Source organism: Ursus americanus, chromosome 32 (genome assembly GCF_024610735.1).
Source record: "Ursus americanus isolate L20-20 chromosome 32, mUrsAme1.1.p, whole genome shotgun sequence".
NCBI lineage: Eukaryota > Metazoa > Chordata > Mammalia > Carnivora > Ursidae > Ursus > Ursus americanus.
In genome coordinates, this window is record NC_142158.1 from 29,860,516 (window position 1) to 29,872,087 (window position 11,572).

At 60.0% G+C, this 11,572-nt stretch overlaps 1 protein-coding gene across 2 annotated transcripts in view; it reads left to right on the forward strand.

Moving 5' to 3' along the window:
* The window catches only part of PACSIN1 (protein kinase C and casein kinase substrate in neurons 1), a 55,903-nt gene extending 45,842 nt beyond the window's left edge, over positions 1 to 10,061 (forward strand). For both annotated transcript variants that reach the window (XM_045795473.2, XM_045795475.2), the window contains exons 2-10: positions 1,847 to 1,971; positions 2,824 to 2,980; positions 4,173 to 4,408; positions 4,778 to 4,933; positions 5,030 to 5,205; positions 5,611 to 5,731; positions 5,828 to 5,955; positions 6,586 to 6,773; positions 7,205 to 10,061. In XM_045795473.2, the coding sequence (XP_045651429.1) occupies positions 1,909 to 1,971; positions 2,824 to 2,980; positions 4,173 to 4,408; positions 4,778 to 4,933; positions 5,030 to 5,205; positions 5,611 to 5,731; positions 5,828 to 5,955; positions 6,586 to 6,773; positions 7,205 to 7,314 (1,335 nt within the window). In that variant the 5' untranslated portion in view covers positions 1,847 to 1,908 and the 3' untranslated portion in view covers positions 7,315 to 10,061. The remainder of the gene's footprint in view (positions 1 to 1,846; positions 1,972 to 2,823; positions 2,981 to 4,172; positions 4,409 to 4,777; positions 4,934 to 5,029; positions 5,206 to 5,610; positions 5,732 to 5,827; positions 5,956 to 6,585; positions 6,774 to 7,204) is intronic.
* Positions 10,062 to 11,572: the final 1,511 nt, after the last annotated feature.

An 11,572-nucleotide genomic window follows, 5' to 3' on the forward strand; every position in this document is an offset into this window, starting at 1 on the left:
GAGAGAAGACGCACCCTGGTCCCCTCTGATCAAGCCTCATCAAGTCACTTCCCCACTACCTGGGGTGGGTGTGACCTTCACTCTCCTGAGGGCCTGTCCCTACCCTCACGCCCTCCTCCCCCCACTGCCAGCCGCTGACAGCTGTGCATTCTTTGGGTCCCAAAAAGCACAGTTCGGTATGACTTCAAGGGTTCTGGGTAGGGCTCTGGCCCCAGAGATGCTTACCCAGCCTGGCTGAAAGGCCTTCGTTAAACATCCTTGCCTTTTACTTTCTCGTACCTACATGCAGTGATCTCTATGAAGTGAACACTGCTTTGTAAGTGAAAGGTGCCAGATTCAGAAGAAAAAAATCCAGACCCGTTTCTTTGTCCCTCGATGAATCCTAGCCGCCTTGCCTCCCACCGACCCCCACTGTGCATGAGTTTGTGGGAAAGTTTGAGGTTTTGCTAAGCGGGAAGGAACACAGTATATTTAGGGCCTGGGCGGAGCAAGGAGAAGGCGGTACTGGATTCTTGCTGGGAAAAGGGCACCAGCCCCTGCACAGGCAGGGAGACTGAGGCCAGAGAGAGGAGGGATAGCCTTGATCAAGGATCCTCACGTGGTGATGCCCCCTGCTCCGAGCCTGAAAGTGAGCTGCTGTAAGGACGGAGTATCCCCGGGACCCCCGGGTGGGACTGAACTTTGCAGAGGCCAGCCCTCCCCGTGTCCTCATGGCGTGGGGTGCGTAGTCTCTGAGCAGCGCAGAGACATGGAGGCATCCCCTGGCCGTCCCTGCCTCGAGGCTGGCAGCACCTCGTGGGGTCACTCCTGCCCCTTCATTGCCCCTTTGAAGACCAGGTCCCTGGCCCTCTGGGTCCTGTCTCTTACTACTGAGCCATTCTTGCTGCGGGGTGGCAGCAAGGCCTGGGTGGGGGCTGGGAGGAGGACAGCGTCCCCGGCCCTGGGGCAGCACGTGGCCTAGATTGGACCGCCGTGATGCCTGCCGACAGATCCAGGCCGCACAGAGCCGCTCCAGTGCTCACGCGGATCACAGCGGTCTGACCCGTAGGCCGGGACGCCGCATGTTTGGGACTCTTGCGGAGGCGTGTAAGTGGCTAAGGGAGGCTTTTGAGGCCGGGCACCAGGGCAGCCAAAAGGGCATTTACAGGGGCCCAGCCTGGGCCAGAGATGGAAGGCGGGCCCTGTGGCCAGCTTCCCAGGGAACTCAGGTCAGGCTCCGGGAGGGGTCTGTGGGGAGGTTCGGGGGGCTGAGATCAGGGACTGTGTTGGGTGGGAGAGCTGAGGAGGGTATTTTGTGTCTGGTGTGAGGGTGCAGGTGGATCAGGGTGGGGGCAGTGCTAAGAGGGACAGATTGAGAAGCCAGCTGGGGTTCACTGAGCCCCAGTGGGCCCTATGGGGTACCAGGCCTGGGGATGGGGCGGGGAGTGCAGGACATGCATAAAGAGCTGTGTCTACGAGGCAAGCTGCAAGCTTACATAAAGCAAATCTGTAATTCTCTAATGTAGCTCTGAGTCCGGGAGCCCAAAAACAGTTGTGGTTGGGGCAGGCTTCTGAGAAGGGCTGCCACACTGGGGCTGGAGAACCCATCTGGGGGAGAAGGGAGGGAGAGGATGTGGGGGGAAGGGCTCATGGAGGAGGGATGGGGGATGCACACAGGGGTGCTACCAGCTTACTCTTGGGGTTACCCCGGGGATGGCTAGCCAGTCGTGCGGCCGGAAGTACCTGTCCCCATGTGAGGCTCAAGCCTGTGCAGCCGTCATCCTCACAGCGCGCTGGGGGCCCAGGCTTGGACTGGGGCACGGGGGGCACTTCCCCCCCTCCAGGGATCTCTCTTCTGCCCTCCCAGCGCATGAGCAGCCGCGCCCGCTGACCGCCACCGCGCACCCACCTGTCCCCTGCCACTACACCATGTCTGGCTCCTACGACGAGGCCTCGTTAGCTCCGGAGGAGACCACTGACAGCTTCTGGGAGGTGAGACAGCTGCTGTGGCGGCCCAGGCTCCCACCCCCACAGCCTCGGGCCTTGCTTCCTAGCCCCTCGGGTCCCTCCAAAGCCCTCCGTGTTCCATGAAATGGGGTAAGACGACTGCGCACCAAGCCCAGAGCCCCCGTGCCCCACGCTGCCCCCCCCCGGGGAGATCCTGCCGCATTTCTGGGTGTGGGCCAGGCACCTGCTGTCTGTCTGCTCTCAGACCCCAGCTTTACAGCTTCCACAGCCTTCCACAGCGGCTCCCGCCCCCGACCCTGGGGCGTGAATTCCAGCAGCCCCACAGCAACAAAGAGGTGGCGACAAGCCTAGAAGCCACATTTCAGGAGCCTCCCAAACTATTTGAAACCAAGAAATACAGTTTTTTCGATTGGCTTCCAAAACCCAAAGCGAAAACTGCCAAACCTATATTAATAAGTGTTTAATGAGGCGTCTACAAAACATAATATTATGTCAAGAAGCTGCAGCTCAGCTCGACACTTACATGACTCTATAAATATAATGCATTTAGCTCCCAAGAACAAAATGAATAATTCATTCGAGTCTGGGTCCAAATTATAAAAATCTTGCACTTTGTGGCAGCAAGGAAATTATGTGTCAAGTGGGGTGAGGGAGTGTATAGACCGTGGAGTATGATGCAGGGCGCTGAGGCCCCAGAAATGAGAGGGGCAGGAAGCCCCCAGGGCCTTGTCGCCGGGCGGCGAGGCGGTGGGGGGTGGGGGCGGGGAGGGATATGGACGCGGCGGGCGCCCCCTGCAGGACGCGGCGTCCTGGGCGGCTTGGGGTGGGGGGCAGACGGCGAGCCCGCGGGAGTCGTGCTCTCTCCGTGGCCGCCAGGTGGGGAACTACAAGCGGACGGTGAAGCGCATCGATGACGGCCACCGCCTGTGTAACGACCTGATGAACTGCGTGCAGGAGCGCGCCAAGATCGAGAAGGCTTACGCGCAGCAGCTCACCGACTGGGCCAAGCGCTGGCGCCAGCTCATCGAGAAAGGTGCCCCCATGCCCACCCCGGGCGCAGAGCCTGGGCCCTCCCCGGCTGCCCACAGTCTGGGGCCCGGGAGCGCCCTGCCACCCAGACGCACCTGCACCCCTCCGGCCACGGGGCCTTTGAAGGCACCGTCCCCACACTGGCGCTCTGACCCTCCCACACGCAGCCAGGTCTCCCTGCCCCTGTTCAACTCGACTTTGTACAATTTTAGGTTGGATTAAAAAGACAAAACAAAACCAGACAAACTTTTTATTTCCAAATAATTTTAACTTAGAGAAAAGTTGCAAGAATTGTGGAAAGAACTACACAGTCTTCAACCAGATTCACCAGTGAACCTTTTGCCACATTGTTTTCGCAGTCCCTCTCTCGGATGCATATTTTTTTCTGAACCATTTAAGTGGGAGACCTGCCAGTTTACCCTAAATCCTTGTCTATCTCCCAAGAATAAAATCATTTGTTTACATACTCATGGTTCACCGATCAAACTCGGGACATTTAATATGGCCCATATGCAAATTTTATGATAGCAGTTGTTTGTGCTGGTCCAGAAGCCAATCCAGAATCACATCTTGCTTTAGTTGTCCTGTCTCTAGATTCCTTTAATCTGAAACACTTTCAGGTTGGGGTTTCCATGTTTTTGTTAATTTTTTTTTTCTTCCTCGAGACCCTAACTCCCATGAGGGCGGGGGCTGAGCCTGTACTCCCCAGCATAGTGCCTGGCACAGAGCCGATCCCCAGTATACAGACCAACAAATGACTGTGGAATGTCTGGTCCCAGTGGCCTCCTGGCATCTGTCACCAGCTGCTTCTTCAGTTTTACATTCAGTCAACATTCCTGAAACACCTACTGTGTGCCTGGTGCTGTGCTGGGCTTGTGAGGGCTTGCAGGGTCCAGGCTGCCCCCCATGGGGCTCACCAGCTGACAGGGGAGATAGGGAGTGGGCGCAGAGGCAGATACTGTATGAAGAATTCAGTGAGGGCTGCGGGCTGCAGGGTGTGAGAACAGAGCAGTCAGAGAAGGCTTCCTGGAGGAGGTATGTGGGCCCTGAAGGATGGGTAAAACTGTAAAGAGAGCTGGGGAGCGCATTTCTGAGGACATGGCATGTATAAGGAAAGCCTTGGAGAAAGGAGGCGTGAGGGAGGCCTCTGGGCAGTGGGTGATGAGGACCTTGTGACTCCATGACCGTTTCCTCAGGGCCACAGTATGGCAGCCTGGAGCGGGCCTGGGGGGCCATCATGACGGAGGCGGACAAGGTGAGCGAACTGCACCAGGAAGTGAAGAACAACCTGCTGAACGAGGACCTGGAGAAGGTCAAGAACTGGCAGAAGGATGCCTATCACAAGCAGATCATGGGCGGCTTCAAGGAGACCAAGGAGGCTGAAGACGGTTTCCGCAAGGCCCAGAAGCCCTGGGCCAAGAAGATGAAGGAGGTGCCCAGTGGGTGGCTGCTGCAGATGGGGCGAGGGTGGGCAGCCGAGCTTGGAGGGGCCAGTCTGATCAGAGGGGGCGAGTCTGCAGCGGGAGTGGGCCATACCTCACCTGCGGGGGAGCAGCACTGCCTTGCTGGCAGAACTGTCCGCAGATGGGCCGGGCACCGCAGTGGCCGACGGGAGGGTGTCCACAGAGGCGGCAGGCGGTGCCCTGCAGAGAAACATCCACAGATGGGTGGGCACTGCTCCCAAATACCTGGAGCCGGGGCCTACATCCCTTCTGCCTCTTCCGAATGTGCGCTCCAGCCCCCGGCAGGTGGGAGGGCTTGCTGAGTGACCGTGTCTGTTCCCGCTCCCTCCGCCCCACAGCTAGAGGCAGCGAAGAAGGCCTACCATCTGGCCTGCAAGGAGGAGAAGCTGGCCATGACGCGGGAGATGAACAGCAAGACGGAGCAGTCAGTCACGCCCGAGCAGCAGAAGAAGCTGCAGGACAAAGTGGACAAGTGCAAGCAGGACGTTCAGAAGGTGCCGCAGGCCTGGCGGCCGAGGGCCCGTGGGGGCGGGGGGCGGCTGGGAGCCGCAGGCCCGGGTCTCACCCTCCCTTCGCCCCGGTGCCCACAGACGCAGGAGAAGTATGAGAAGGTGCTGGATGATGTGGGCAAGACCACACCGCAGTACATGGAGGGCATGGAGCAGGTGTTCGAGCAGTGCCAGCAGTTTGAGGAAAAGCGGCTGGTCTTCCTCAAGGAGGTGCTGCTAGACATCAAACGGCACCTCAACCTAGCCGAGAACAGCAGGTAGCCGGGCGCAGCGGCTGCTGGGCGCGGGCCGGACGGCAGAGGGTGGGAGTGGTGTGCAAGGCACCCCGGGCCCTGCGTTATTGGGACAGGAAGGGTGGGCAGAGTGGCAGGGGCCAAGAAGGAAGAGGCTTTAAGGTCGTGGCTGCCTGGGTGCAAGCCGACGCAGACGAGGCACTAGAGAGACATAGTGGATGTTGCTCTGGTTGGTTGGGGGGGTGGCTAAGGCGGGGATAGGGAAGGGTGCCTGCTCGGGGATTGCTCCTTGGCCGGCCCCCCTGATCCCTAGATGGGGGGCCTGCCAGCACCCTGCTCCCCTGAATGGGCTCCCTCTGGCCCTCAGCGAGCATGAGAAGGGGCCGTGGTGCATCCTGGCCCCCCACATCCCATCTCCCCCGTGCACAGCTATGTCCACGTGTACCGGGAGCTGGAGCAGGCCATCCGGGGGGCCGACGCCCAGGATGACCTCAGGTGGTTCCGCAGCACCAGCGGCCCTGGCATGCCCATGAACTGGCCCCAGTTTGAGGTGAGGAGGTGTGGGGATGGGGAAGGGGAGTCGGAAAAGGCTGGAAGGGACTCAGGGGGAAGCCCCCTGCCTCACTGCTCCCCTGGGGCCCACTAGGAGTGGAACCCAGACCTTCCTCACACCACCACCAAGAAAGAGAAGCAGCCCAAGAAAGCAGAGGGGGTGACGCTGACCAATGCCACTGGAGTGGTGGAGACCACATCCCAGGCTGGGGACCGTGGCAGGTGAGTGGCTCCTGTGGAGCTTCCTGGGGCCATAGGGGCCCACATACTGGGGCAGTTGAGTTTTACCTCGGGAGACAAGAAATGGTCTAAATCACAGCAACCTCATGCTCCTGTCCAAGATAGTGGCAGGTCATCCTCTGAGAGCACCCACTGTGTGCCAGGCGCTGTCGTAAGCACTTTCCATATATGAACTCATTGAAGCCTCCCAACACTGAGAAGTGTGTAAAGAGTCTCATTTTGCAGATGGAGAAACCGAAACCCAGAGAGATTAAGTGACTTGCCCAAGGTCACACGGCTAGTTAGTAAGCCTCAGAGCCAGGATATGATGTCCAAGAGGTCAAGCTGCTTAACCACTAGGTGCCCTTCTCAGAGGAGGGGTCAGGTGTTCTCAGGGGTCCACTTCAGCACCCCCTCACTCGGGGGCTGGGTAATAATGCTAATAATAGCCCTGCCTCACATTTGTCGAAAGAGCTGTCAGTGAGGATCACTGGCTCGGGAGCCCCTCTTACAAGGCTCGTCCCTGCACCAGCCCTGGTGGAATTTGGGGCCAGGGCTCTGACTGGCAGGAGAGGGCAGCTCTAGGGACAAGGGGAGAGGCAATTCATGCTGGGTCCTCTCCTTGTGTCTCAGCGTTAGCAGCTACGACAGGGGCCAGCCTTATGCCACCGAGTGGTCGGACGACGAGAGCGGGAACCCATTTGGGGGCAATGAGGCCAACGGGGGCTCCAACCCCTTCGAGGACGACGCCAAGGGAGTGCGTGTGCGGGCACTCTACGACTACGACGGCCAGGAGCAGGACGAGCTCAGCTTCAAGGCTGGTATGGTGGGCTGGGCTGGGAGGGCGGGGCGGGGCCTGAGGGCAGGGAATGCCGGGATTGGCCGGGAATGCGGATGGGCGGGGCCAAACTTGAAGTGGGACAGCGAGTAGTGTGGGGGTGGGGCCTGAGGGCTGGGGCTGCTAGGAGAAGCGACAGGACCAGAAAAAGGAAGCCAGAGGTGGGGCCTGGGCTTGGGGCAGGGGTGGGGGAGGGGTGAAGGCCGAGACCCAGATAAGGTGTTTGGCCGGGGGCAGCACGCGGGTGTCGGGGTGTGGCTGGGACTGGTCTCCAGAGCGGGCATTGGGGCAGTAATGGGAGGGCATTGGGGTCGGCCCAGAATAATAGTATTGGAGAGCTTACCCAGCATTGTGGGGGTGCGGGTAGCTCTCTCTGAGCCCCTGTCAATGAGCTCCTCTGTGTCCCCTTCCTAGGAGATGAGCTCACCAAGCTGGGCGAGGAGGACGAGCAGGGATGGTGCCGCGGGCGGCTGGACAGTGGGCAGCTGGGCCTCTATCCCGCCAACTACGTGGAGGCCATCTAGCTGCCCTGCTCCCCTCCACACCACCCCTCCGTCCTCGTCCACTGCCTCCCCTCCCTTCTCTCTCTTGTCCCTCTTCCCTCGCCATAGAGTTCCAGACATATTTTCCGATCAAGCTTTTATTTTTTTAAAAGTCAAAACAGAACAAAACAAAAAATACAGAGACAGAAGCATTTGCAGGGCCTCCTGGAGGCCGGAATGGTGGGACCCGGGTGATGGCCCCAGGGTAGGTGAGGGTCTTAGTACTGAGCCCAACAGAGACATTACAACATCTGCTCTTCAGATCCCACCAAAGAGTCTCCTGAGCCCTGAGGGTTGTCTCCTGGACCCTTCTCTCCTGCCTCACTTCCCACCCTTAGCCCCCAACCCCAGGCTGCCAGCATCTGCCCCCCCTCCTCTTCTCTGGGCCTAGTTTTCTGACCTCTTCTTCTGTCCCACCATGCTCCCCTCCCTCCACCACCCTCCTGTCAAAGGCCTCCCCTCCAGACCCCAGAGGAGGGGGGCCTCCCAGTCTTTAGTCTTCCGTTTTGCCCTGGGGAGCACCCTTTTTCTCCTGGCCTTACCCCTAAGGACTGGTGGGTCTGGAGGAGGAACAGTCACTCTCTTCTCCCATAGACATTTCCCGGGATCCCTAGACTCCCCCAGACATGACAAGGGGTGAGCTGGAGTTGGTGACAGTGTCACCGGGGTGTAGGAGGGTGAGTGAAGGAGGGGCAGGCCCTCGGTCCGCCCAACACCAGGCTCAGCTGAGGGACCAAGACCCTGCTGGGGCCCTACTTTCCAGCTGTCAGCAGCTTTGGGCACAGGCTCTTAGAGCCATACCCCCGGTCACTTGCAGAAACCCTGTCCCCCTCTCCCAAGTCCTCAGGCAGGGGGAGAGGCCTCAAAGCCCAGGGCAAAGCCAGCAACAGTAGCAACCTCTCCCATTTCCTGGGGAGGAGGGCACCTTGCCCACCCACTTGCCTCCCTCCCTGCATCTAAAACCATAGATTCACTGGGTTCAGCCGGCCTCCAGGAGACAGCCTTGTGGCCTCCCACCCCTCTCTCCCCTTCTCTGGCCTTCCCGAGAAGACACTGCAAGGCCCAAGGGAGTCTCCAGCCTGGGACCATCAGGAATGCGGTAGCGCCAATGGGAAAGACACGGCTTTGGAGGAGGGAGGCGCCCAGGCTCTCAGAGCAGGACGGTCACCAGTCTTTCTTCCTTGTCCCCTCCTCCCCAACCGGCCCTTGCCCCTGGAGCAGCATTCCCCCTGCTGGCAGCCCCTCCATATCTCTGGGCCTGGGTCTCAGTTAAAGGACTTTTCAGGGAGGAAGGGGGAAGGAGGCAAAGGGCCTGCCCAGAGCCAGTGTTTCCTGTGGTGGGTGAGGGAAAGCAGTGTTGGGTTACCAGGTAGTTACCGTGTTCCGGCTTCTGCCACACATGTGGGCATGGGGGGCTTGGAAAGCAGACCAGGGCAGGACAAAAAGCTCAAGGTGGGGGAATGGCTGGAAGGAGGAGTCTCTCTGGAACTTCTGGGGTGAGGCCCTGGGACTTCTTGTAGTTCGAAGAAAGCTTCTGGACCTCAGGACTGCAGACACCCTACCTACCCCCTTCCACAGCACCTGGCCCCTGGGCCTCCAGGAAAGACAGTGTGATACCCCAGCCCTTCCGGCACCCCTCAGTCCTCTTTTGCTCCCTGCTTCTCCCAACACTCCACTGTTGGGCCCTGGACCCCAGCCTCCAGGTCCTGACCTTGTTCCTGTGTGCGCAGAGGATCGTGGCAGACTCCGGCAGGGGCCTGAGCTGGCCAGGCCTCCCTCAGGGCGAGGGGAGTTGGAGGGTGGGGACGATGGCACCCCAGGGACAGGCAAACTGGCCCCCCCGGACCCCCATTTCCTGTCACTGTCTGCTCTCTGGGCATCTGCTGCAGCCTGAGATGTGCCCTAGGCCCCTCAAAGCCCAAAGCAAGATTTCGGAAGCCCTCTGCCCTCCCAACTCTAGACCAAAAGCCCCTTCAGCCTCTCCTCCAGGCAGGAGTTGGGGCTGGGGTCCTTGGCTCTTCACCACGTACCCTTGGAAGACAGGAGGCTGGCACATCCGCGCCTTGGGGCCTGGGCTCCCCCTCTCCGCGCCAGTGGCTTTCTAGCACCCGGGGAGGTCTGTGGTCCTGGCTGGACCTCAGGCCTGTCCCCCTCAGCACGCCAGCTGCCCACTCCAGGGCAGGGACTTGAAATCCCATTCCTTCCGAGCAACCACCTCCACGGCCCGGTTTGGGACCACTGTCTCTCGGTCCCCAGGCTCCTCAGGACCCCAGAGTGGGAGGGTCTCCCACCCGGCCGTCCCCCCTACCCCCGAGCTCTAGGGGCCCAGCCCCACCTGTCAGCGCTGGTGTCAGGGCACTCACCACGGAGCGTGGGGGCCACGCCCCTCGCTGTGCCCACCACCTCTTGTAGCCCCCTCCCTGCACCCTCGATGCTGCACGGGCCCGCCCTGTGGGGCTCGGCGACTCGTGTGTTTTGTCCCCAGTTAACCACCATTCTGCGGCCTGGTTCTGCCAGGGGCCGGGGCTGCCCTGCTGCCCGCCATCTGCTGCCCTAGGCTTCCTGACTCCATTAGTCCGACACTTGTGACCCTCCGAGAAGTGCTGTGGTCTCAGCAATGCACCTGTTTTGTACATGATCGTGTAATTTAAAGGTATATAAATACAAATATATATCTATCAGTTGTGATTGTATGACTGTGGATAAAATCCAGAACTGTGTCAACCTGGCTGGATGTGGTCCTCTTGAGTCTTGTGTCTTTCGAACTCTCTAGAGGTATCCATGGTTGGGAGGTCCGTCAGGCAGATCGTGCCCAGCATGCTGAGTGCTGTCCTGGCTGACCGCCAATGGGCTGGAGGACCGAGGGCTGGGCCCTTAACCTCCCAGGGCCCTGGGTCCTGTCTGCACAAGGCGGGTGACAGATGGTTCTGGGGGGCCTGGTGACGAGCACTGACCAAGGGCACTGGGGCATTCAGGGTTCCAAACTCACAGTGCAAGGGTGACCCCAAATAGGTTTTAATTTTAATTTTTTAAAAAGATTTTATTTCTTTCTTTGAGGGAGAGCAGGGTGGGTGGAGCAGAGGGAGAGGGACATGCTGAGTGCGGAGCCCCACGTGGGGCTCGATGCCATGACCCTGAGACCATGACCTGAGCTGAAATCAAGAGTCACATGCTCAACTGACTGAGCCACCCAGCTGCCCCAGGTTTTGATTTTTAAAGCCACATTGTAAAAGTGACTGCTGAGACCTGTGGCTCCTGGTTGTTTGCAGTCCCAGGTGCCCTGTGGTGTGACATCAGGTCATGCCACATTTTCCTGTGTCCTGCCCGTCCTCTGGCAGCATTTCTGTGAGGGACCCTTGGAGGGCTCCTCCAAGAGGGCTGCTCAAGTGCGCAGGACCGCGGAGGCTCTGGGCTCCCAGCCGTGCTGTGCCAGACCCTCGCCCGGCCCCAGCCCTGCTCCCGCCTCCCCACCCGCAGCTAGGTCTCCTGTGGGCCGGGCAGGAGTCCCAGGTCCCTGGGCAGGTCTGCTGCCCGTTCGCTGCATCCCCTCCTGCACCCCAGCCTCAGCTTCCCCCCAAGTCGGGTGGGATATCTCTCCGAGGCCCCTCTGGCCCGGGCAGTCTGGCAGAGCCCTGACACGCACCCATGATTCAAGGCAAATGTCCCACAGCCCCCTGCCCTTGTCTCCCCTGGCCTCAGGACAGACAGGAAAGGTCAACGTGGGGCTTGTTCTGTTCACCACCCCATGTCCTTTATCCCCCAGATTCAGCACGAGTGACCAGCCCCTGGTTTTAGCCACACAGAAGAGCCTTCAAATAAAGACCAAAGGTTGCCTTGTCTGCTCAGGCTCTTACATGCACTTTGGGGGGCCCTGCAGGCGGTCCCGGGACGAGGGTCAGGGAATACCTGGGCTGGATGGAGTTCGGACAGGCAGGTGTGCGGAGAAGGAAGCGGAACCCGGAGTTCGAGGTCAGTACACGAGGTGTCAGTGGCTGGCCGTGGGCCTGCCAAGGGGATGTGCGCTTTGTGGCAGATCCACACGGCAAGCAGCTGCCTTACCACCCCCAGAGCGCCCCTTTCTGGAGGAGCTCCAGCTCCCCACTCTTAGCCACTAATCCCCCTTCCTTTCCTCCCTCCCAGCCCTAGCCTGAGACCCCAAGCTGCTCCAGGCCCAGGTCCAGCTGGGGGCACGCAAGCAGGTGGCTCTGGGGATGCCGCTGGGGGCAGGGCAGGAAGGCTG